This window comes from Microcebus murinus, chromosome 5 (assembly GCF_040939455.1).
Source record: "Microcebus murinus isolate Inina chromosome 5, M.murinus_Inina_mat1.0, whole genome shotgun sequence".
NCBI classification, from domain to species: Eukaryota; Metazoa; Chordata; class Mammalia; order Primates; family Cheirogaleidae; genus Microcebus; species Microcebus murinus.
Window position 1 is genome coordinate 8,450,986 of NC_134108.1, and position 26,765 is coordinate 8,477,750.

Below are 26,765 nucleotides of genomic sequence, written 5' to 3' on the forward strand. Positions count from 1 at the left end.
TACTATCTTATTCAGGGACAGGTGTTGTTGGTTTATTGTTTTCCTTTCAACAGGTCATAGTTTATTAGTTCTTTGCATGCCTTATGATTTTTTTTGTGGAAAACTGGACACTTAAAATTTAATAAGTTGTAAATAGATATGTGGTAAATATGTATTTATATAAAAATATATGAATATAAATCTAATAGATACTTAAACCTAATAATTTGGTAAATGAATACACATATTTATATATTATATATATACAATATATATATTGTGTGTGTATATATATATATATGTATATATATATATATGTATGTAGACAGAGAGAGACTGAGATATCTACCTCCTCTTGGTTATGTTTCTCGGGAGATCCCTAACAGAGTACTACTCTATGGGGAGAAGGAAAAAAATGTGGAAATCCTGACATCATTTTTCTTATCTCAGCTTTGGTGCATCACTCTTCATTTCTGCAAGAGTGGACAAGGTTGAATATAATCCTGGACATCTCAGAGAGAGTAACTTAAGGAAAAAGAAGTTGGCAGAGATCCCATTGAGACTGGACACCATGAGAATATTAATGCCTCCCCCACCAATATTAAAGGATAGCTGTAAAAATCAAGTAAGATAATAGATATGTCTTATGCTGTGATTAATATAATTTTTATTCCTTGGTGACTTAATGGTAAGGAAAAGAAGTTGGCTAAGGCTGCCGTTGTCACCATCATCGTCTTCATCACCACCACCAACAGGTAACTAGCACCTGCAGAGCCACACTCTCCCCCAGCTTCCACAGTGCATTCACCAACCCAAGGTTCAGTTTAGAGCAAGAAACCAGCCTGCTGAGGCACAAATTGCCTCTGGGACAGGTTGAGCCTAATTGTCATTCCCACTTCAGTATTAAGTGCATCGATTAAACACCTACTAGAAACCACCTCACTGAAAAAGATATTTTATTTAAGAGAAAAAGGAAGAAATGGAGGAGTAATAGATCCTCTCTGACCTAAGTTAGGCTCCTGGGTGCCTGCCCTTTGGACAGGACTGAAGAGACCGGGTTTCTGGGAACCTCGTGAAAACCACTCAGCTTCTCCACCTATGAGAAAGGGGGTTGGCCTAGCAGCTAGGGTTAGGGATTAAAAGGATTTGCTCTGTAAAATTTGGACTCAGTCAAAAGGCCGTACTCAACTATCCAGAAGGCCACACGTGGCCACAAGGCCGCAGGTTCCTCGGTCCTGGCCCAGATGATTTCAAAGGCATTTTTGAAGCCGAAATCATTACGATGTGGCTCTTCCCTCAAACAACAAGCTGTGGGACAGCATGGCACCTGGTGCCTGAGGACCGGGGTGAAGGTGGTCTGCAGGCTCCCACCTGGCATGACCGTGCTGCTGCCCAGTGCTCTTCTCATGGCTCTTCTCACTACACCTGCCCCAGGAGAAACAGAGGCAGCCAGAAGTGCAGGGCTGGGACCCCCGTCAGCCATGTGGGTTCAGGGAGAGGCGACACTTCCCCCCAACACTGAGGCCCTTGAGCAGTGAGAGCTGTAGGTTCAGTGGAGTGGATGAAAAGCAATACACCAAGGTAGCTGTAACCAGCAAGATGATTAAAAGATTAAAAACTGAACCTTACCTCTGATCCCAACGAAGACAGTCAGGCCAAAACAGATGAAGAAGACGACAAACACGAGGACAAAGTGGCGCTTGGAGAGTGTGTAGAGTCGCATAGGTGCCAGCCTGAGGGCAGAAGCCAGAAGGTGAGGACAGTAAGGGGGTCCCCAAACCAGCAATACCACGCAGGCCACTCAGGCCCCACCTCCCCTTCCACTGCTCACTTGAGAAGTAGACCGGCTCTGAAACAGGTGACCTTCCCTGACAAAACAGCCTCAACGGCTTCGGCGAGCACTTCAGGTCATTCCTGTGTGTTCTGGGTCAAACACTCCGTGGACAGGGCCCAGCCACCCGGCCCATACGTGGCAGGCCAAACCCACCCCATGGCAGGAGGACGTGCTGCGGCTGCTGTGCTCACCGGGCACATCTCACCACACCACAGACGGGGTGGCGGGACCCCACTACACATACCCCACCTTCCGTGCAACCACTGAGGACCCTAACCCACTGGCACACGAACACACAGCTTGACATGAACTCCACGACCAGGCCCAGACTGGAAACTCCAGGTCCCACGGTGACAGTTTTCCACCAGGTGTCCCCCACCAGCCCACAGTCTTATGTTTCCCGTCCAGTGTCCCTCACAAGTTCAGCCCCCTCCCTCATCTCGCCCTCTGGTGAAAAGCAGCTGGCCTGACCTCCTGGTGGGAGCCTGCTTTGGATGCACTGTTTTCAGTGATTTACACCTGCGGTCCCCAACCCCCAGGCTGCAGCCTGGTACCAGTCCATGGCCTGTTAGGAACCGGGCCCTGCAACACCACCTGAGCTCTGCCTCCCCCCACCCCAGTCTGTGGAAAAATCGCCTTCCGTGAAACTCAGGAACCTAGCCGCACAGCAGGAGGTGAAGCGAAGCTTCATCTGTATTTACAAGCGCTCCCCATTGCCGGCATCTCCGCCCCCACCCCTCCCCCCACTATCTGTGGAAAAACTGTTTTCCACGAAAACGGACCCTGGTGCCAGAAAGATTGGGGACCACTGATTCACACCAATACGGAAACCCCCTCAGAGGATGCAGCCTAACACTCACCCTTGTCAGCCCCACCCCAGTCCAGGTGGAAATCATTTCTTTTAGGGCTCCCTGTATCAGGGGCCACACACACAAGAAAAATCTGTACAGGACCAGATGATAAATGCTGCGGCTTCGTGGGCCACATGGTCTGTCGCAAGACTCAGCTCTGCCTCACTTAGCAGCAAAGGTACCACGTAACATATCAGTGTGGCTGTGTCCCAATTAAACTTTATTTACGAGAGGTGGCGAGCCTTGTGGCTGGCAGTTGGCCAACCACTACCCTATACCCTGAAGAGGAGACCCACAGAGCCAAAGGGACAGGTGGGTGGCTTTGGGTTCTGCTTGGGGGCTGAGACAAGCAGGAAGGAGTCTGACCACTTCTCATACCCCAGGACAGGTGGCCACAGGCCTCGCCCCAGACCTGAGGAAACGTTATTTACTTTATGGCTCAAAGCTCACACTAGCACGAGCACCACGCCCACCTTTACACGCCCAAGACTCCAGTAGTGGAAGAGGAAGTCAGCTGCTTGGCAGAGCTGTCTCAGGGCAAAGGTGAGGCCCGTGAGTCACCACTGCTCAGACGTGGCTCTGCTGGCGCTGGGCCACTCTCCTCAGCAGGGCCTGTGCAGCCACCGTGGCAGGAGACACGCTACCAAGTGGACCTTCAGACTAGGGGCGCCAGGTTCACTGGATGACGGAACCAATGAAGAAATCAAGAATGAGCACCTTCATGGTTTGCCTCGAGACTGGGTCCAAACACTGACCTGCAAACGAGCCTGCCACGCCTGAGAAAGGACAGCCAGTGACGTAGGTGTCCTGACCCCAACTAGGATCTGGGACCTGATGGATTATGAGAGGCCTGGGAGCCTTAAAATACTAGAGCTAGAAATGACCTCAAGGGAAATAAAACAACCCCTTCCTTCAATTTACATAAAGGGAAACTGAGGTCTGGAGTCAGTGGACGTGCCCAAGATGCGCAGCGCTGCCCATGGCGGAACCTGCGCTCCCGGGAAGGAAGCTCCCGGCAGCAGCACCAAGCTGCGGGGATCCAACCTCCTCGAACGCCCCCAGGAGAGCCCCGTGGAAGCTGGTGTGGGAAAAAGCGTCTCCTCTGTCCCTCCCTTGGCAGCCCAGGCACCAGGTCTGTTATTATGCTTAGTTTCTTTGCACGGTGCATTTAATACATTTTTGTTTTGACTCTGTAGAAGGGAAGATTCCTAGGCAGCTGCATAGGGCATTTTCACATTGGAAAAAAATTACACAAAGCTAAATAGGATGGATGGGGGAAGTGCACGTAAAGTCTGGAGTTCGGTTAAAAGCACCACACCGATGTTGATGTGTTAGGTTGATAAACGCACCAGGTTATGTGACATGCTCACATTAGGGGATAGTGGGTAATGAGTGCACAGAAACATTCCATGCTCTCTCTGCCCCTCTTCTGTAAAGCTAAAATTGTTTCAAAAAATTACACAGCGTCATTCGTGAGCTCTTCCATTCAACTATTCTCAGGGTGGCCTGTGCCCTGGGAGCAGGCACAGTTCCGAGATGGAGGAACACCAAGAGCTCCCCAAGCAGAGGCTGAAAGCATGGAAGAAATTACTTGGACAAAGAGAAAAACAGAATAATTACATTTTAAATTTTTATTTTTAAAACACATTATTGACCCCCTACAAGCAGAGTTATTTAGCGGATGAGAAGGAATGCTGGGAAAAGAGACATTAAGTATAGGCACAAGAGCACACAACTAAACATGTGCAGCAAACTACGTACCCAGGCTCAGAAAGCTTGATAAAATCCATTGTTTCCCCCTTGTTCAGATTTCCATGTAAATCTAAGTTATTAGAAATTTTCCTGGTTTAGTAATCAAGTTGCCCCATGTAATGGAAAAAAGACACAGAGAAAAGCGAATAACCCCTTTGCTTGAGCAAACGACATCAGGGCATCATAACCGCCCATCCTGCGCCAGGCTCGTCAGAGGGAAGGGTGGACAACAGGCCTTCATTGCTGCTGTCTTCTTTTCCTGACAAGCAGCAAGCCTTTCAGGCACCCTCGCTCTCAGAGGCCTGGGGTCCAGAGACCCTCCCCAGCCTGCGGGGCTGTTGTGGGCCCAGCGGCAGCCCCAACACAGGCTGAGTCCGCAGGGCGATGCCTTCCCCTCCGTGGCTCTTGCTGCTCTCAACTTCCATTCTACATTTCAAATAAATCATAGATCTTAAACTGTTGCTCACAGTCAAAACAACAAACTTTGAGAAGCCCATGTAAAGACAGGAGAAGAGAGGGGTCTTTGCCAGAACTGATCCAGCCCTGTGAGACCAGCTCAGTGACAGCTGCAGCGTGTCCCCAGCCCCTCCCTGTCCTGCACCAGGGACCTGGGTGCACATCCTGCTGAGACAGATGCTCACATGCCTCTAACAATCAAGACAACCTAGACAGACCGATGGCAGGTCTCGTGAACAAGAGCACCCACTGCCCTCTCTGACCGGAACACCAATGGAGGCTATTTCCGTAAATGCTTAGAGGAATGACTGTGAATGCATGGCCTAACAATGAGAGGCCCGGGCCCCCAGTGCCTTCCCTCTGTCCTCATCTCCACCTGTCCTTACCACACCCTTCGTGAACACCCCAGCCCCAGCTTCCGGGAGGCCCTCAAGTGGAGTATGCAGCCCCTGGCCGATCTCCCCGCTGCTTCTGAAATCATCCTTCCTGCCTTCAGGAACCATCCTCAGCTGCCCTGAACACCTGCTAGAAGTCCTAAGTACTTCATGGTCAAAAGGTTTAAAACTGAACTCATTAAAAAACAAAGCAACACAAATGAAAATCCTGCTTCCACTCCCAACTTCCTGCCCCTCCCCTTCCTCCCTTCCCACATCCTGCAACCCGGGGCCACTCGGGATGCTCCTCTCCTTCAGCCCACATGTCCTCCTCCAGCAGCCAGGAAGAGGCGAGTCCTCGTGCCTTGGCTCCTCCTCACTCCCAGCACACCAGACCTGCTGTCCAGGCCCTCGAGAACTCCCGCCAGATCACTGCCATCACCTCTAGATGCGCCCTCCTTCGTGGTTACCACGGCACTTCCAACAGCCTGGCCCTGCCCAGAAAGCCTACAGCGGCTCCCACAGCCAGTCGACCAAGGTCCCTCAGATCCTTGCCCACAATTCCCATCCCACCTTCCTACAGTCACCACAATACCCTCTGGGGTACGTGCCATTGTGTCCCTATTTCACAGATGAGAAAGCTCAGACTCAGGTAGTTTAGGTAACGTGCCCTCGATCACAAAGCTATTAAGTGGCAACATTCAAACCCAACCATCAGACTCCACAAATGCAATTCTACCATGTTTCCCAGCATAGTCAAGCCAGACTCCAGACTAGCCCACTCACACATCGCTCTCGTGATCTGAAACACTCTCTCTTCTCCCCAGCAAGCCATCTAAATCCTACCCAGTGTTCACTTGTGTGTCCCACCTTCTCCATAAAGCATTCCCTTGACATTCCATCTCTCACAGTGCTCACAATTTTAAACCACTACAGCAGATATGGTTGCACTACATAGCAGTGCCTGACAACTAAGTATCAATCAATCTGCACAGGAGCCAGGCTTGGTACACGGTAGGCATTCAAAAAACATCTACTGAACTCAACTTCCATTAGCTATTTGAACAAAAGCATTTGTCTAGTCCCCTCAAGTTGGTGGTAAGATGCTAAGGAGCAGGGAAGGGGCCCCCTATTTCCCTACGTGCCCAGGACAAGTCAAGCATACCAGCTCTCTTTTTCTTGATGGGACCATATGTCAGTTTTCCTCTCCAGGTCCATGTATCTTTTCATACCAGACATCTAATACACAAACTTGAAAATTTTAGCCTAGTTGGAGGCACCAGGCCTCCAAGATCTTTCAAATGCAATGAAACAGACTGTCCCCTGACAGTCCCCTTGGACTCTTTGGGCTCCTTCTAAATTAATCTCACTTTCACGGGTGCTTTAAAATACTATGGACATATTTCCTAGAGAAACTAGAAACGCCAATATTGCAACCCCTACTCCAAAAATTGAAGCCATAATCCAAATTGTTGTAAGCCCTGCCTTCCCGTCTTCATGCATATTTATAACCAATTCCCAAGGGACTGCTTCCAAGTAAGGTGGAGTCTGTGGTGACATCCAACTCACAAGAGAAAACAGCTGGAGAACTGTCCCGCAGGGATCCCCACAGCCACGTACTCTATCATCTCCCTGGGACGCGCCTGCGCCACGCTGCTCTGCCGCTCTTCCCTCCTCTCCTCACTCCCTCAGTGATCTCAGCCTGTCTCGGGCTTGAGAGACCCAGCCCTCTCCCCTCAACTCCAGGCCCCACTAAACCGCCTACTCCACACCTCCACCGGGATATCAAGCAGGCACCTCACATGGGACACATCTCTGACCACAGTCCTCATCTTCCTACTGATCTGCCTTCCCTGCAGCCTGCCCTGTCTCTGGACATGGCAAATCAGCCTTCTTCCTGCTCGGCTGAACAGCCCAGGATGCAGAATAGAAAGACAAGACCCAACTTGGTCACTGGGACCTGGAGCTGGATTAACCCTGGCCATGCCCCACCTCTACTTCTGGAGACCCTTGTTGTTTTAGCAAGCTCAATTCAGGATTTTAAGGCGGGTGCTCAGTGGTTCACACACATCCACACTTCCTCCCAACCTGGGCCCCCCCAACCCCGACACTCCTTGCCAGCACTGAGCGTTACGAATGGTGAGCGTCTGACAGTGTTTGATGCCTTTCATTTCTACTCACTCTTCCTGGTGTTATTCTATTTTTCTCCACATTCTACTATTTTCCTTGCTGTGATAAATTACTGACCACTGAATTGCAAAATGTAACTTTTTGACCCAGCCTTGTCTTTCAGTGTTGTTTGTGGCTCTGGTCTTCACCCTCTTCTGCAAAGGGGCCAAAGCATCTCTAAGCTGCCTGAGTCCGGGTAGCCTTCTGCCTGGGACCATGGTCCTCGAGGCTGCACACACTGGGTCAGGATGCCCCCTTCTTCCCGCCCAGCCAGCCGGAAAGCCTGAGGCCCATCAGGGGGCTGAGCACTGCAGAACCACAGCAGCCCGCACTGCTCTGCCCACTCAGCGCTCCTCACCCATGCGGCCTCCCCAGAGTTCATTGACAGTGCTGGCAACGCCAGGCACGCACCCAGCACTCAACGAGCCCGACTCACCCGAAAGACCACGAAACGGACAGAACTGGGGTGAGCAGAGAATGTGCTGTCTTTAATAGAACCCCAGTGACACCCGCAGCACAAGCAGCAGAGCACAAGAGAGCATCACCCAGGAGGCCAAGCTTGCCAGGAAGACAAAGTTCATCTCATTTCATCAAGTCACTAACACAGTGGGCAGGGAAGTTTTCTGGTGTTACAAATTTTGCTATTTATTCAACTGATACCCAGATTTCCCACTTTCAAAGTTAAGAATTGGGATCTGGGCAGTGGAAAAGAGCTTTAAATATCCCAGCTTGTTCTCACATTTTAGTTAACATGTGAGATTTTAATCTCTATAAAAATCATCTCTCCTCCTTTGGTCCAAAGCACCAGGCCAGTGCCTGGCAGCCTGGCTCCCACTTTTGGACCACATGACTGTAGACAAGTGAAGTAGCTTCCCAGGGCCTCAGTTTCCTCATCTGCAAAATGGGGACAAGTGGTAGACTTACAGGGCTGCCCGGACACAAGAGAGAAATCATGAAGTGCTTAGAACAGTGTGGTAAGAATGTAGCAAGAACTCAGTCATCTAGTTACTAGAAAATAATAGTTGTGCCTTTTCTCCTCCCTTTATCTTTTTATTTTTGTAAACATCTCAGCCTTCACTCTAACAACATCTCTGCAGATGTGAAGTCTTCCCTCCCCAAGTGTCGGCCAGCTGTAGGAAAGGCGGGAGCTGGCACTCCCTGAGCACCTACTTAGTACCAGGCTGGGACCAGGTCTATCACACATTTACACCTGGGAACACAGAGGCCAGGGTGGGGGAGATGCCACTGAGGTCCCAGGCAGCAGGAAGCAGAGGTGGGATTTGAACTCACAAGCACACGCCCAGCACGTGGGGGCTCAGGACAGGAAAGGAAGCCTGCCACTCCCTCACAATCACTCTTGGGCCCCTCACCGAAATTTCAAGTAACCTACCATTTAATGGGTTTTCAGAAGAAACTTCTGAGGAGAAGGACAGAGTAAGAATCTGAAATTCCAATCAGCTAAGTTGAACATATTGCAAATAACTTCTTTAGCTACTCAAGAAGTAAGTAGGCTTCAAAAAAGCCATTATGTGAACATTCAAGGCCCAACCATCCCAAAACACAATTCAATGAACAACGTCCCAAGCTCCTCAAGGAACCACAAGTTCATGCATACCCTTTCCAGGCCACAAGCCCAGTGACTCACGACCAGGAGCATGTCGGTTAGGTCATCAAATACCCTGCCCAGGCCACACGGAACAAGGAGGCAGGTCAAATGCAGGCCAGCAAGCCTGATCGCCGTGCGGTCGGTGCCAGGCCTACGAGCAGCGCCCCAGCCCAGCTCCAGGCAGTGCAGCCTCGTGGTTAAGGACCTGGGCTCTGGGGGCTGACATCTTGGGCCTCTCCTCCACTGACCAGCAGGGTCACCTGGGACTAGTTACCGTTACCCCTTAAGACCTCCAGTTCCTGAACTATAAAATTCAGGAAACTGAGGGACCCCAACACCTAGCACTGCTGTGGCAATTAAATGAGTTATTACACAAAGCCCATGCTAAGCACCCTTAACTGCCAGCTGCTACTGAGAGGCGAGGAGCACAGCGGTCAAGAGTACCGGCTCCGGAGCCAGACTCCAGTGTCAGCTTTGACATTTAGTAGCTGTGCCCTTTAGAAACTCACTTGACCTCTCCATACCTCAATTTCCTCATCTGTAAAATAAGAAAATTCCTCATGGGAGGGTGCTGTGAGGATTCCATGAAATGTACGTAAAGCACCTATAACAGAACACGGAACGTAGTAAACACTCAAGCACTTATCTTTTATTATTTCTGCATATTATTTTGGTTCATGGAAAAAAAAAACTTCTGAGAGCCACAATCTTAAATAACTCTATGGTTGCAGGAACAGGATACCGACCCAAGCCTGGTGTCCCCTCAAGCGCTAGGAGACTCAGCAGGCCTCAGACCCTGAAACCACAGCAGGGCTCCACTGGGCTAAATTTGTCTGCACCATGGTTTGCTGCTGGTAGAAGAGGGGTCTAATTAATACACTTCTACACTTAAATGCCCCTGGGATGAAAGAGACATGTTTGAAGGACCAAGAAAGATACACACAAAACTTCAACTATTTTTAAATTTGCAGAGAAATGTTACAGTAAGAACAAAGCAACAAATGAATGTGAGAAAGTCTCAACTCCGGGTAGCCCTGTAGCTCAAGCAGGAAGTCACATTACAAAATGTTTGAGACACGTCCTTGAACTCCTGGCATCTCTCCTGTCCCTGGCATTATATGAGAAGGAATGGAGTTTGCAGGAAACTTCAGGGTGAAGCCTAAGAACTGAGAACTCTTTCTTCTAGATAGTTACGATGGACTCTCCTGCCTTTTTCCTTTTTGTTATTTTTAAGACAAGGTCTCACTCTGTTGCCCAGGCTGGCATGCAATGGCCTGATCATAGCTCATGGGACCTCCTCAATCTCCTGGGCTCAAGTGATCCTCCTACCTCAGCCTCCCAAGTTCCAGGTGCGCACCACCACGCCTGGCCTCTCCTGCCATTTTTAAGAGAGTAGGCTGGGAAGTGGCAAGGGCCAGGGTCTACAGTGCGACCACCCCACCAAGCAGTGCACTGAGGCTGCCTCTGCTCCTCCGGGCAGCTCTATGCTCTCCCATTCTCCCCACCTCGTCCTTCACACGGCATTGGCTTCTACTGCCCAACTTCTCTTCCTGAACCCGTTCCTCTCACCTTTCTCACCTCGGGGCTCTCAGGCACACTAGCCAAAGAGAGCACTGTGACCCTACCAGGCTCCTGGGGCCAGGACACGCTTCAGATTTTCAGGCTTCTTAGTAGACTTTACCTGCTACCAAGGACTTTTTTCAGTTCCCAGGTGAGTGCCTGGAATGCTGGCCACTGGTGGCTGTCTGACCTCCAGATATCCATGTCACCCTCCCACCCTCTTGTTCCAGCAAGCCTGAGGCACTAAGCACCTACCGCACAGCCGGGATGCACTAAAGTCAAGCTGTGGTTTGCCAGTCAAGGAACACCTTCCTTTGATCTAGCTCCCATCTTGTAAACACTGCGGTCCCCAAACACCCCAAGCCCTCAAACCCCGGACTTCAGGGAGTACCGATCCATAGCCTATTACGTCCACAGCCTATTAGGAACTAGGCGCAAATCACCGCATGAGTTCCGCCTTGGCCTCTCTCCGCCTCTGTGGAAAATGGTCTTCCATGAAACCCACCCCTAGTGTCAAAACAATTGGGGACCACTGCTGTTAACAGAGCACAGTCCTCCAGCAGGAGACCTGGAGCCCCATCCAGGCCAAGGCCCGCACACCTCACACGCCCCACCTCTCTATTTCCTCCTGAAAACTCTGACAACACTAGGCACACCCAGGGCTGCTGTGCAGATCCAAGATAAGGTATGTGACAGGACCTCCTAAAGAACGCAGCCTTCACTCTGCTACAGGGCCACTCTGCTACAGCTCCACACTGTTCCTTTGGTATTCCAAGCGTGCTCTACACATAGACCACACACGAATGCTGCCCCCTGGAGTTGTGCAGAAGCAGTACTGCTAACCCACCTCCACCTGGCTTTCAATTAAAAGAAAGCCCTCTAAACACCCACCTAGATCTGACATTTTATGGCAGTCACGTTTCCTAAGATGTGCTAAAGTGACCAACCAACGTCAGAAACTTCTAAGGAAGCAGAAGGAAAAAAATGTCCCTCTGTCACAGGTTCTTGCGCTGAGGCAACACCCCTGGATGTTACTTCCCTGACCATGTGCACAGTCGGAGAAGTCGCAGAGGTCCAATGCACGACCTGTCTGCCTCCAAGACCCCACATCAGCCCAGAAAGCGCACAGTCCCGGCCGAGGGGGCCTTGAACGCGGGAGCCTGCCCTCCACACCTCCTGCGACAGGCGCTGTCCACGCCGCGGGGACTCCGGCCACTCCTTCTCCGGACCTTCTGCAGCTCTGCCCAGCGCTAAACCTGTTTTTAACTCTGTCTCCTTCTTTTCCCGATGTCCCCAGGGAGACACCCAGGCGACACTGTGGCGTCCAAAGCAAGCTTTGGGGATGGCGTCCATGCGGCCCTTCACAGGTTTTTCCTCGTTAAAATCCCGGAACTTCACAGAGGTTCAGGGCCAAGAGAGGTTCATGAGGCCCAAAGTCAGCAGATTGTAAAACTCGTAAAACTCGGCATCCCGGAGGTGCAAAGGGCCGCGCGGCGCCCCCGCGCCGGCACCCCCTCCCCCGGCGCGCGCCCGGCCCTGCCACCGAGAGCGGCGCGAGGGGCCGCCGCCCTCCGCGCGAGGCTGCCCTCAGGCGGCGCGGCTCCCTCACGCTCCGCCGGCCAGCCGCGGCGGGGCGTCCCCGGCTCCCGCCTCGCAGCCCGGCCGCGGAACCCCGGAACCCCGGAACCCCGAGCGCGTCCCCGTTCCCGACTCTGCCCCTCGTCCCCGCCGGCCCCGCGCGGGCCCTCCCCGCCCCCGCTCCACGTGGGCGCCGCGGCCGGGGACCCCGCTCCGCTCCGCCCGGGCCCGCACTCACGGCTCCATCCCGGCGCCCCGGGCCGGCCCGGCGCCGCGCAGCAGCCGCAGCCGGAGCGACGGCGGCCCCGAGCGGCGGCCGCGGAGAACTCGTCAGAGCGCGGCGCCGCGCGGTCACGTGCGCGGAAGCGGCGGGCGCGGCGGGGCGAGCGGGCGGCGGCCCCGCTTCTCCTACCAGGGAGCGCCGGGCTGGCCTGAGCTGGGGCTCGCGGGAGAAGGAATGACTGGCCCCTTGTCCCTAGGGGAGGGAAACAGCACATTCATTCATTCACCCTCCTGCTTCCGGCGCGTCTTAGCCAGGGCCCAGCCTGGGCCTCTGGAGTGCCTGAATGCTGTGCGGTTGTCTGAAAAACACTGTGCAGTGTGCAGGTTTTCCATCCCAGGCTCTGGCCCTCAGGAAGGATGCACGCGGATCCCCCAGAGCTGAAACTGTATTAACAATTGCTAGTGCAAATCCGGGTTCTGCTAAGGCCCTACCATAGGAGTATCAAGGGCTTCTACACACTGCGACCATATCAGCTGACAAAAAGCGTTTTCTTGATTTAGGATCTTAGCTCACAGTTCTAAATTTTCTGTAATCAAGAAAGGATGACAGCCAAGGTTTGGATATTTCTGAGATTTTCTTTGGAGCATTGGTTAAAATGTCCCTGTCCTTATGTTGCTGTGGGTTTAAAGTCAATCTGCATGAGGAAAATAAAGGACTCTCAAACTTCCTTCCTATCCTCATTCATTCACCAAGCTGTCAACAAGCTTCCTGTGGGCAGGAAAGTGCCAACTTGAATAAGAAACAGTTCATGCCCTCAGCCAGTGTACAAGCAAAGCAAATTACCAAAAATAACTGTGACAAGCACAGATTGCTACAGTGAGGAAAGGCACCTAACCCAGTTTGGGGTGGTGGAGGACTGGTGGAGGAGGTAGGGGAGAGAATGCATGATGTTTGGGCTGAATCCTAAGGGTGAGGTGGAGTTTAGGAAGTTGGAGAGGAAGAGGAGAGATACCAAGTAAAGCAACATCCAGAGCCAGGACAAGCATTAATGACAAGAAATTCCATTAGCACTCTGAATCCTAAACCGCAATTCTTAAAGGGATAACAAAGGATTATTTCTTACATTCTTTTCATACACACTCGGAGGGAAAGAGCTCTTCATAGCAACACCACCAGGGATCACAAACTCCAGTGTCAGCAGGGACAGGCAGGTAAACGGGTGCAAGTCAGGGGGTATTATGAAAACAATACATGCCACATTTAAGCAGGCGGCTGCCTCTCAACCCTTTGAAGGAATGAGAGCCCAGTCTGGCGAGAGTCTGACTTCAAACATGAATTTTCATGTGATACCTTCTGTTAAATTAAATTTAGACCTGAAGATGCCTGCATGCTCGAGTCCTTACTTGAGGAACTGCCTGCAGCTTGGCATAGTACATAAAATAACTGACAGCCTAATTCAGGAGTTTACTTTTGTAACAAACTGCAGAGTCTCAGCCAATGACAGCAGCTGGGCTTCAGGCAGTGGGGGGGATGGGCGGGGGGGGGCAGCTGACTCAAATAAGGCAAAACTCTGAGCTGTAACCACTTAAGGCTGTCTCTGAACATCAAGTCTACTTTCTGTCCATAAACGATGTCTGACTACATTGCAGCCCCGGAGATCTTTGAACCCGTTCTGGTTCTGAGGGCTGCCTGATTCTAGAATCACGAATAAAAGCCAGTTAAGATCTTTACACTAAATTTGTTCTAATTTTATCTTTGACACTTCCAATCCTAACATGTTGGAAATGAATTCAAAAAAATATTTTAAGCCCTGAGAGAACTAAACAAAACACATTTGCTGGCCACATTTGCCCAGAGGCAGCTAGTTTCTCCCTCCAGTCCAGGGCAGCTTTATCTGATTTAGAAATCCCTGCTCAGTGACCCTGTCAGCTGCCTGGTCTCTCCTGAGACATCTCCAGGGAGAGGAAATTCTGTCCCCCCAGGGCCCTGGGGCCTGGCTGCTTTCTTTTCTTTTCTTTTTTTTTTGAGGCGGAGTCTCACTCTGTTGCCCTGGCTAGAGTGCCATGGCCTCAGCCTAGCTCACAGCAACCTCAAACTCCTGGGCTCAAACGATCCTCCTGCCTCAGCCTCCCGAGTAGCTGGGACTACAGGCATGCGCCACCATGCCTGGCTAATTATATATATATATATTTAGTTGTCCAGCTAATTTCTATTTTTAGTAGAGATGGGGTCTCATTCTTGCTCAGGCTGGTCTTGAACTCCCGAGCTCAAATGATGCACCCGCCTCAGCCTCTCAGAGTGCTAGGATTACAGGTGTGAGCCAACACACCCGGCCCCTCGCTGCTTTTATACGATCCAAACCACCACCTTGTAACTCCTCCCGTCTGCTCCCCTGGGCCTGCCCAGCAGCTCCTAGGTCAGCTTGCGCCCTCTCCCCCCACCCTTCTTCAAGGATGTGACATGGCAACTGCTTCCCCTCAGCTCCTCTTCTTCTGTCACACTTTTTCTCATTTATTTGTTCTTCAGCCATTAATTGAGCACTCCGTGTGTGCCAGGCACTGCCCAAATTGAAACACAGCATGAATAGACAAAGTCCCTGTCCTCCTGGGACTTACCTTCCAGTCCAGGACAGTAATAACCCAAATAACGACTTAATTGCAACTGTGATGGAAACGGAAAAGAAAGGTGCTGTGACCGTGTGTATGAAAAGGGGAGAGGGACCCAACATATTCTGGGCTCCAAGAAAGCTGATCTGATCTATCAGCCATATTTCTTTCATGACACATCGAGATTCCTCCACATTCACTTCCAAGCCCTCTCCTCTAAGCGTGCTTCTGCTGGGCAAGTTTCCTCCAGCTCAGACGAGCTTCATTTCAGGTGAGCTCTATATCTGTGGTGCATGGGCTCCTGCCTTGGCAGCTGCAGCCCACTCAGCCCATCATTCCGTTCCCGTGATGTGTCCTCAGCTCTCCACTCAGGACACACTGTGGCACGAGAGTAACCGGCATTTGCTGAGCACCTGCAAGGCTTAAGGCCATGAGCCAACGAGTTCTCTGAATGCCTTGGTGAGTTACGAATGGTCATTGTCCTCATTTTATGGATAGGAAAATGAGGCCTAAAAAGGTGGAGTGATTTACTCAGGGACTACTGGTAAGAAGCCAGGACAGCCTGCCCCCAAGCCCATGCTCTTCCAGGGCCAGCACCCCATGCACTGGTAAATGCAGCAGGAACATGGTGACCAGCAGGGGCTGGGTCCCTTCAACCACAGAGTGACTCAGCCCACACTTATCAACTTTGTTTTTAAAAAAGCCTTCTTAAGTCCAGATATACCATGTCCATTGTATTCCTCGGCAATCCTATTTAACTGGGAAATTTGATCCATGTGTGTGTATGTATGTGAAACCCTACCTTATTCCACAGTGAGTATGACATCAGAAACTAGGTTGGAATAGGCTCTACATGTACTCACCATCGAATTAGCACTAATCAACACTATGGTGCTAAAACGGTAGTAAATTCTCCAGGAATTAGGGGGTTAGGGGTGGGTAAAGTCACAACTAATGGACGTGGTGAGTATTGTAGGGGGGAAAAGGCACACCCCAAATCATGGTGTGGATGTGGCAAAGTCATAACATGTAACCAAAATGTTTGTACCCCTATAATATCCTGAAATAAATAAAAATAATTTAAAAAAAGAAACTAGATTGGTGTGATGCCGCCTTTTCTTAGAAATCCTAATATTCATTTTCTAAGGGCCAGAAAACCATCCTTTTAAATAATTTCATTCTAGAATAGGACCAAAGTCAAGTCCACCAGTCCATAGTTTGCTTACTGCTACATGCTGCAATTTTTCAAAGTTGATAACAATTCAGGAGTCTCATTTGCAAAAATCCTTCATCTCTTAGGAAATCAATTGTTCCCAGGGACTCAAACTCACTTCCTAATTTAACAACTAACATTTGTCTAGCATTTTGTAGATATATTCTTGTAATTTCCTCACCTGTCATAGTAATGTTAATAATGAAGAATGGCTAACATTGAGTATGCATACTCCATTAATAGCTAGGAACTGAGTTAAATAGGAATGAAACAGAAACAGCTTATTCTAATTCTCCCTAACCCATTGTCTTAGTCTGCTTGAGCTGCCATAACAATAGCATAAGACCGAGTGGCTTACATAACAGAAGTTTATTTTTCACAGTTCTGGAGGCTAGAAGTCCAAGATCAAGGTTCTGGCCAATTAGGTTTCTGGTAAGGACTTTCTTCCTGGTATGCAGATGGCTGCCTTGTCACTGTGCTCACATGGCCATTCCTCTTTACCGACAATTCCAATTTCCTATTCTTCATTCCAAGGCAGGAAAATCTCATGGTCTGTACTTCCCCTTAACACAGTTGTAGTTGATGACAGTTGATGTTAGAAATAGCTCTTGGCCTGCGGTTCCAACAGCTCTTGGACGCCCATCTTCAGTTGACTCTCATCTCTCCAGTAAGCAGAGCATGAAGTGAAGTGTTTACTCCGTGGCTCAGATCTGTCACCATGCTGCCTTCCCTTGTCATTTGAAGAAGGGCTTGTGCCTGGCTGGCCCACCTGCGGCAGCAGACGTGGGAGCTTACTTCTCAGTGGCTCCTTTACTCGTAAGAACTGATCACCAGAAGCAAGAGTCTAACTCTTACTTGACGCTTCAAATGCTTGACCTTGCTCATCGAGTTTAGCAACACCGGGGACAGGCATTCTTCTGCTCAGCAGTTGTTGTCAGTATAAGTGAGACTGATATTTTTGCTTTCTTGTCATAGTACTGGTTCCCATCATTTATTACTGTATAACAAACTGCCCTAAAATGTACTAGCTCTATTAGTAGTCTATTACTACACAACAAATTACCCCAAACCTTAGCGACTTGAAACAACATTTGTAATCTCAGTCTCTGTAGGGCAGGAATCCGGTGCAGCTTGACCGGGTCCTCTGACTCAGGACGTCTCACGACGCCACAAGCAAGGTCTGCAGGGATCTCAAGTGTGACCGGGGAAGGCTCTGCCTCCATGTTCACACATGTGGCTGTTGGATTCAGCTCCTCATGGGCTGTTGAGGCTGCTCTCAATTCATTGCCATGTGGCATGCTCACCACAGGGCGCCCGTGACGTGATAGCTCTGCTTCATCACAGCGAGCAAGCAAAAAGAGCCGGAGAGTGAGAGCAAGACAGAAGTCACGATCTCTTACAAACTAATCTCACAAGTGACATCCCATCATTTTCGCTCTATTCTGTTCTTCAGAAGCAAATCACTAGGCCCATCCCACATTCAAGAGCTGGGCAAATCACTAAGCCCATCCCACATTCGAGAGCTGGGCAACTCACTAGGCCCATCCCACATTCAAGAGCTGGGCAAATCACTAAGCCCATCCCACATTCGAGAGCTGGGCAAATCACTAGGCCCATCCCACATTCGAGAGCTGGGTATCACGCTAGGGCATGAATACCCGGAGGTAGGGATGCCTGGGAGTATTTGTGTCACCTACCACAATGGCTGGAAAACACTTTTATCATTTCCCATGGTTCTGTGTGCTGGCTGAGCTCAGATGGGCAGTTATTACTTGGGGTCTCTCTTAAGAATGCAGCCAGATGACATCTGCCGCTGTAGTCATCCGCAGGCTCAATTCTGCGGGTGTCTTAGTCCATTTTGTGTTGATATAACAAAATACTTGGGCCTGCGCTGGGTAATTTATAAAGAACAGCGATTTATTTGGCTCATGATTCTGGTGGCTGGAAGGTTCGAGATTGAACAGCTGCATCTGGCGAGGGCTTCAGTCTGCTTCCACTCATGGTGGAGAGCGGAAGGGGAGTGGGCAAGTGCAAAGAGATCTTACCGTGAGAGAGGAAGCAAAAGTGAGGAACTGAGGAAGCCAGTCTCTTTTTAACAATCTGGTCTTGGCCAGGCACAGTGGCTCATTCCTGTAATCCCAGCACTTTGGGAGGCCAAGACAGGACTGCTTGAGGCCAGGAGTTTAAGGCCAACCTGGGCAACATAGTGAGATTCTGTCTCTACAATAAAATAAAAATTTTTAAAAACTAGCCAGGCATGCTGGCACGCAGGTGTAGTTCTAGCTACCTGGGAGGCCGAGTTGGGAGGATCACTTGTGTGCTCAAGAGTTTCAGGTTACAGTGAGCTATGATTACACCACTGCACTGCAGCCTGGACAACAGAGCAAGACTTTCTTTAAAAAAAAAACAAAAAACCTGCTGTTGCAGGAACCAGGAACTAATCCATTCCCAAGAGAGCTAGAACTCCCCGCCACTGAGGGCATTAATCTATTTATGAAGGATCTGCCCATAATCCAAACACCTCTCACTAGGCCCCGATTCCCAACACTGCCACATTGGGGATCAAATTTCAACATGAGTCTTGGCAAGGACAAACCACATCCAAACTATGGCAGCTGGACATGCCTGAGCTGGGTGGCTGGAAAGCTAGGGGCAGGCCAGCCAGTTTCCCCCATGTGGCTTTTCCAAGGGGCTAGCTTGGGCTTTCTCGTGGAATAGAAGTCCCAGGACAATAAGACTTCCAATGTAGTGGCTGATTTCTTCTAGAATGAATGCTCTAACACACCCAGGCAGTCCCAGGACAATAAGACTTCCAATGTAGTGGCTGATTTCTTCTAGAATGAATGCTCTAACACACCCAGGCAGTCCCAGGACAATAAGACTTCCAATGTAGTGGCTGATTTCTTCTAGAATGAATGCTCTAACACACCTGGGCAGAAGCTGCAAGGTTTCTTATGACCTAGCCTCAGACGTCATTCAGCATCACACTTGTTGGTAAAAAGAGAGTCAAGACCAGCCTAGGTCCAAGGGGAAGGGACAGAAAAAAGAACATGAATCCTAGGAGGTGTACCATCTTTGGAGACTAGCTACTGTGAAAGCTGTCAGAATTAAAATGAAGTCACTTTAAAACAAAATGAAACAAACCTGTCAGGCCAGGCATTGTAGCTCAAGCCTGTAATCCCAGCACTTTGGAGGCCAAGGCAGGAGGATTGCTTGAGCCCACGAGTTTGAGACCAGCCTGGGCAACACAGACCAGCCTCTACAAAACATAGAAAAACTAGCCGGGTGTGGTGGTGCATGCCTGTGCTCCCAACTATGCAGGAGGCTGAGACAGAGGATCCTTTGAGCCCAGAAGTTCAAGGCTGCAGTGAGCTGTGATCACACCACTGTATTCTAGCTTGGGTGACAGAGCAAGACCCTGTTTCTAAAAATAGACTTTAAAAAAATAAATAAACAAAAAACCCTGACAGGTAAAGCCAGAGAAGATCATGAAGAGAAGGGTTCTCGTGCGGCTATCACAAAAGACTCTACAAAAACCACAACCTTGCACAAAAGTCATTGCAACTTTATACTTCTATGAGAACATCTTCCCAGCAACTGCCTGTCCAACTTCAGACTGACATCACCTTTGCTATTTATCCTGGTAGCCATGGATAATTACCTCAGAAGAATTATGCAATCCTCCTCATTTTATTTAAAACAAAACAAAAACAAAAATCCTTTGTCTTTCTTTACCTCCCTGACTGTGCACATAGGTTACTATGGAATGTGTGTTCCCACTGCAGTGCTCTATTCCCCCCAAAATATAAATTTCTTTCAGAGAAGCCTCTGTTTGTTACTTGGGTTGACATAAGCGATGTAGAAGTGAGATCTGGGAAGGAAGAAATGGATGATTCTTGGAGCCTTTGAGCTCCTCCCCTCCTGCTGTGATCTGTCTCATCTGGGGCCAAGCCTCCTTCTTTTTGGTAGAGGCTTTTGATACTATTTGGGATTAATTCTGGTAGGAAGGCCACCTTAATAAAGGAGCTTACATCCCTCCTAGGATGATAAAAGACTTTTTGTCTATTCTGACAAGTCCTTTTTGTTAGAAAGACTTTCTGGTTTGAGTACTCTGGTTTAAATTCTGCCTCTGAAGACATGTCTTTTCTGGTGAATTTACTGTCGGTTCTTTCTGCATGCCGAATTTAATATTTTGTTTGATCTGCATGCCTGGGTTAAAATTCTGCGAGCACTCTGATTTTGGTTTAGTTACATGTGTCTGGGAATGATTTGGCTCATTTCCCCTGCTTGTTTCTGAAAGTCTTCCAAGAGCAAAATAAACATTCTAAATAGTGGGCACAGGATGGCTAATTAAAAGCCACTAGAGTGGTCACCACCATCTGAAACACTGATCCAAATTCGTGACATTCTCTGACAGAATTTATAGAATTTTCTTTGCTCTCGAGCGATTAATAAAAAATGGAATGGGATTATCATTGTCATGCCAAGTTTCCTGGGAGTCCATCTGGCTACCTATTACGGCTTGTTCCCATGCACATTTTTAAACTAATGGGAAAATTCAAAGTTCAAATGATCATTATTCAAACTCTTGGTAAAAAAAAGAAACAAAAAACCACCCTGCAACTATAGAGTTAACATGTAGAGCCTTCTAAGTTCCCCCCCCTCTCTCTTTTCCCTGTTTACTTTAAATCTGTTGACTTTTCTACTGTAGAGATAAAACTCACTGCTTATGGCATGCCAGCCAAGACTTCTTTAAAAAAAGTTTTAAAGAGTTTCCAAATCAACAGTTTTACAAATTACAAGAGCTCCGTGGTAAGCAACAATCTACACTTAAGAAACATCTTTTTCAATGTAAATTCAGGTTTGCCTGACTAACAACTGCTTAGGGTGATGGAAAAGTTAATTGAAGGATCGAGAATATAAAAGAAAAAAAAAACTAGATAAATGTTTATAACAGGCTCTCCGATCAAACAGGTGAGAATCTTGAGCTCAGAGCAATAATATAAAGTATCTCTGTCTGGCATGAAAATTGCTCTGTCTGTCACACAGGGGCCAAAAAGAAAAAGCCAAAAATAAACCTGCTGCGATGCCTCCCAGCCCACGTTGCCTAGTCAAGCAGGCAGGGCCAGCAAACAAAGGAGAGACTTGTTACTAGTCCAGGGCTGTTTGGAGATTCTGTCTTCCTTGTACAAGTCAGCCGGTCCTGGCTAAAATGTAAACATTGAAAATTTAACCCTAAACTCACTTAAAACTGAAAAAAGAAAAGAAAAAAGAAAGGTAAAGAAATTTTTGGGCCGCACGCAGTGGCTCACACCTGTAATCCTAGCACTCTGGGAGGCCGAGACGGGCAGATTGCTCCAGGTCAGGAGTTCGAAACCAGCCTGAGCAAGAGCGAGACCCTGTCTCTACTATAAATAGAAAGAAATTAATTGGCCAATTAATATATACAGAAAAAATCAGCCGGGCATGGTGGTGCATGCCTGTAGTCCCAGCTACTTGGGAGGCTGAAGCAGCAGGATTGCTTGAGCCCCAGAGTTTGAGGTTGCTGTGAGCTAGGCTGATGCCACGGCACTCACTCTAGCCTGGGCAACAAAGCAAGACTCTGTCTCAAAAATAAAATAAAATAAAATAAGATAAATTTTTAAAAACCAAACTGCTTTACCAAAATGTTGGTCTATAGTCTCCATTAGGTTATCTATCAGGGCAAATAAAGTGTAGCCACGTCAATGGATCCCAGTTTTATCAAAAACACAATTTGGATCCAAGTGTCTTTTATAAGCCAGTGAAGCTGTATGTTTTACTGTCTCATGACCAAAATTCTAAAATGAAAGCTATCAGATCTTTATTTGTGTGTGTGGATATGTGTTTAGCTGTGTTTATGTATATGTATATGTATTGTGTTATATAAAAAATATTATGTGGCAAATTTTTGTCCTAAAGACTGTTTAAGAAAGAACTATAGGACAAAACAAAAAGTTTATGTATGTCATGAAAGGTCTGAGTAAGATGCAATAAGGTTTGTAAAAGATAAATTTATTTTAAAAAAATGTGTGTGTGATCAAATTGGGTATAATTAAATGGGAAATATTTGTGTCTTTCTAAGATTGATCTTTGATATTAAAAATACACTAGTACAAAATGAAAAATTTGGTGTCCTATGTTAGAACAACAAGGTTTTCTTAAAGTATTAATCTTCTCTTAGTAAAATTGCAAGAGGTTTTGATTTTTAGATCTGAAATCTGTTTCTTTAACAGCTGTCTTCTAAACCAGCGGTCCCTAACCTTTTTGGCACCAGGGACTGTTTCCACGGACTGGGGGTGGGGTAGGGAGGATGGTTTCAGGATGATTCAAGTGCATTACATTTATTGCGTACTTTATTTCTATTATTATTACATTGTAATATATAATGAAATAATTATACAACTCACCATAGGTTGGGGACACCTGTTCTAAACTACAGTTTCTATTTCTGCCACAATTTCTTCCTGAGATCCACTTAAGTTCCCTAGTTTCAAGACAGAAATGCTGTGTTTTTCACTCATAATGGTAATTTCATTTCTTGAGGTAGAGTTTTCCTCTTAAAGCTTCTCAGATTCATATCGCAGAAGTTTAACTTCTCCTGTGTCTCACAACACGTCATTGGCAGGTCACACGTCATTGCCCTCAACTCTTTTTTTCCCTGATGAGGCCTGGGGTGGTAACTCTCTCTTTCAACTTTTCACCAGCTCTTGTAACCCTTTCCCCGTCCAGTTCCAATTCTGCTGGTATGGCCTGATACTAAAATGTTTTTCTTGAGGGACTAAAACAAGCAATGTTCTCCTCCAGTATAACTGCAGCACAGAGTCCTGGCTGTGCCGGCTGTGTCTGAATTGTTCCGTGTAACAAGGAAACTCTACCTGCTTTTACTTTTTCTGAGAGCCATGCATTCCTCTGCTCAAAGTACCAGTTTGCTTGTTTATATTCCTTTAGAATATAGTGTACATTCACAATCTTGAACACATTCTTCCTGTGTTTGGTTAAATTTAACTACCTTGTCAGCAGGCTCAACAGATATCTAAATGGGCTTTCCTTAGGGAAAAACAACCATGCTGCTGGAGGTTTTTCTTTACTTTTATGGTAACTGGCTTTAAAAAAAAAAAAAAAAGAATTTATATAGCATTAGATAATTTCCTGTGTTATCTTTATTAAGTTTTTTATTACTTAGGAAATTGAGCTTTAAAAAGGCTAAGCTTTTTTAATGCACACATCTTTTGCTTTGCATTTAAAGTCTTTGATTATCACTCTGGTTAAACAAATGACTGTTACTTCACAGTGATCTTGTTTTAAGCAAGTATTTTAACCTTTTTGACATCTTTGGCAGGCTTCCCCAGGATCGAAATTCTAAATTAAGTCTTTTGATCTAAAATTAACTTTGAGATTTACCAGTTGAGCCCCTGGAGAACCTCAAAAATGTTATCTCATATCTTAAAGAAATATTAATGATTAGACTTATTTGGTAAATTATATGGGAAACATTATCAATGATAAGTGTGATACCAAGTCGTCTTTCAGTTACAGTTATTATGTTAATATGCATTTCAAAAATTATATAAATTCATAAGAATCTAATATGTTATCACTGATAATTGTAGTTGTTATATGAAATCTACTTTAAACTTATGTTTGTATAGAGATGTTATTGATGTGAGTATTCTAAAGATGATGTAAAGTTTATAAAAGTCTAATGGTCCTGATGTGACACTGTCAGTCATCATTCTGTTTATTATCTTTTAATGGTGTGTGTAATAGAAATAACTAAATTTCCTTGTCAATTGCTGATTATAATGAATTTTTATCAGATTTTTAACCATGGCTATTCCAAGTTTTTGTCATCCAGTTATTGTTTTGATTTTTCTTTAAAAGCACTTATAATTAGCTATAGTTCAAAATTGCTTTTCCTAGAAAAGACTTGAACAAGCACTCTTGAACACAGATTTCTAATAACCTTAAGGTCAATGGACTAAAAACTATTCCCAGAATAATAAAATACTGATGGTTTTATGAAACTGCTAATTGAGATCAGGCAGGACAAAAATTAATTACATGAGATTAAGTAACTGATAAAGATGCTGTTTTTATGACTTTTATTTAAAACATTATTGGTTCTTTACTTAAATGTTTTGTTTTCTAGATTTAAGGACTTTTTTCTCTTAAGCTATATATAGTTTACAACAATTTGGTAAAGTGTACATTCGTGAACAAAGGTTGAAGCATTTGCTTTTTCTCCCTACTCGGTTCCTCCAAAATGTCAAAACTATTCCTGAGAATTCTTATGACAATATGGTTATTTGCATTAATTCAATAAAAATTTGCTCTCTATAGCAGAATAAAATTAGACACATTGGTTATATTAGCAAGGCTTTGATTGAAACGTCGTACTTGAAAATGTGCATAGAATGTTTAACTTCAAGGGTTCCCAGCCTTATAGTAAATAAAAACTGTCATTTTCCGGCATGACTGGAAACCTTAAGATTGTAGGTAAAATCTAAAATTTGCCTTGGTTTGGCTTCCTAACCTCAATGGATTTACAAGTCTGAGATTCATATGCGATTAATGTAAAGAAAAAAAGTTATGTTCCTCACTCCTACACTGCTGGTGGGACTGCAAACTAGTTCAACCTCTGTGGAAAGCAATATGGAAATACCTTAAAGCGATACAGTGGATCCACCATTTGATCCAGCAATCCCATTACTGGGCATCTACCCAAAAGATCCAATGACACTCTACAAAAAAGACACCTGCACTCGAATATTTATAGCAGCACAATTCATAATTGCAAGGCTGTGGAAACAGCCCAAGTGCCCATCAATCCAAGAATGGATTAATAAAATGTGGTATATGTATACCATGGAGTACTATTCAGCTCTAAGAAACAATGGTGATATAGCACATCTTATACTTTCCTGGTTAGAGCTGGAACCCATACTATGAAGTGAAGTATCCCAAAAATGGAAAAACAAAGACCACATATACTCACCAGCAAACTGGTATTAACTGAGCAGCACCTAAGTGGATACATAGGTACTGCAGTAATAGGGTATTGGGCAGGTGGGGAGGGGGGAGGGGGCAGGTATATACATACATAATGAGTGAGATGTGCACCATCTGGGGGATGGTCATACTGGAAACTCAGACTTGTGGGGGGAGGGGGAAAAAGGGCATTTATTGAAACCTTAAAATTTGTACCCCCATAATATGCTGAACTAAAAAAAAATTCCCAAGAATTACAAAAAAAAAAAAAAGTTATGTTCCTCAAAAAAACCTGTAAAATCCCTGTTATTAAACTGTAGCTCTGTCCGTTGTGGCTGAGTTCTTATTTACTCATATACTAGACTAATCCTGAGTTCTTGTAGAGTCTTCCAACTCAACTTTCTTCTATGGAATTGCTAAAATCAGGAATTACTGTCTTCCTGATCCCTATAGCCGAATCTAGATAAATCTTAAGCAACAAGTCTCACGCCCAATGTATGGGTCACACAAAAATCACCAAACCACCCTACATCATAATCAGAAGCATTCAAACTGCAAACCAGGACAAGAAGTTGACATTTCCATGCTCTAGACAGCTTTTCCCAAGACATCAGAACAAGACTCCATCTCATCCTGAGACTCTCACCCTGCTGAGTGCTACCTTCGCACTTGGCAGGACAGCGGTCGTTTGATTTATTCAATCGGTTGCCTTTATGCCTAAGTTCACGGCTCAAAACTATCCTGCCAACTGGTATTGTGGTATTTCTGTTCTTTTACTTTGTGTTTTCCCTTCTGAAACTTTGTCTTTGTTACTTGTTAAATTTTTGCAGAAGTGCAACTAACATCTTATGCTGGCCCAGCACTACTAAGACGATGGCAAAAGACTACGAAACAGACAGAATTGAACTTAGTAATGGGCTCCAGGCAGACTTAGCCTGAGAGCCACTCTCTTCTTACCTCCCTTGTTGCTCGAATGTGGCTAAAAGGGCTTTGACACGGACTTGTAGCTGCCATTCATTCCTTCCAACATGGGATCGGACCAGCAACCAAGACGGGTCCATCCCAGCACCAAGGGACATCGAAGCCTAACCACTGGAACAGTGACCATTGACGCTTTCAGAGAAAGATCTTGATCAAAAGAGGGAATGTGAAAGTTGCCAGAATCAAAATGGAGTCACTTGTGTTTTATAAAAAAACAAACCTGACCAATAAAGCTGGGAAGGCTACAAAGAGAGGGTTCTCATGCGTAAATGCCTGATAACAAGAACTATCACGAAAGACTCTGCAAAAACCACAACCTTGCACAACGGCCATCACACCTTACCTACAAAAACCCTTGTGTGAGGACACCTGCCCAGCAACTGGCTATCCAGCCTCACGCTGGCATCACCCTTGTTAGTGATTCTTGTAGCCAAGGATGATGACCTCAAAACAATGATATAATCCTCCTTTATTTTTCCTTTAAAGCCTTCATCTTCCTTTACCTCCCTGAAAACACACATGACTTACTATGGAATGCATATTCCTGTCGCAGTGCTCTACTCCAGAACGAATG

At 46.8% G+C, this 26,765-nt stretch overlaps 1 protein-coding gene across 2 annotated transcripts in view; it reads right to left on the minus strand.

Annotated features, from left to right (window-relative positions):
* The window catches only part of TMEM181 (transmembrane protein 181), a 70,197-nt gene that overhangs the window by 33,115 nt on the left and 10,317 nt on the right, over positions 1-26,765 (minus strand). The window contains exons 1-2 of one of the 2 annotated variants that reach the window (XM_076002827.1): positions 12,398-12,508; positions 1,609-1,712 (exon numbers count right to left, since the gene is read on the minus strand). In XM_076002827.1, coding sequence (XP_075858942.1) covers positions 1,609-1,712; positions 12,398-12,405 — 112 coding nt within the window. In that variant the 5' untranslated portion in view covers positions 12,406-12,508. Of the gene's footprint in view, positions 1-1,608; positions 1,713-12,397; positions 12,509-26,765 lie in introns of those variants that run through there. The other variant, XM_012759571.2, reaches the window with a different exon arrangement.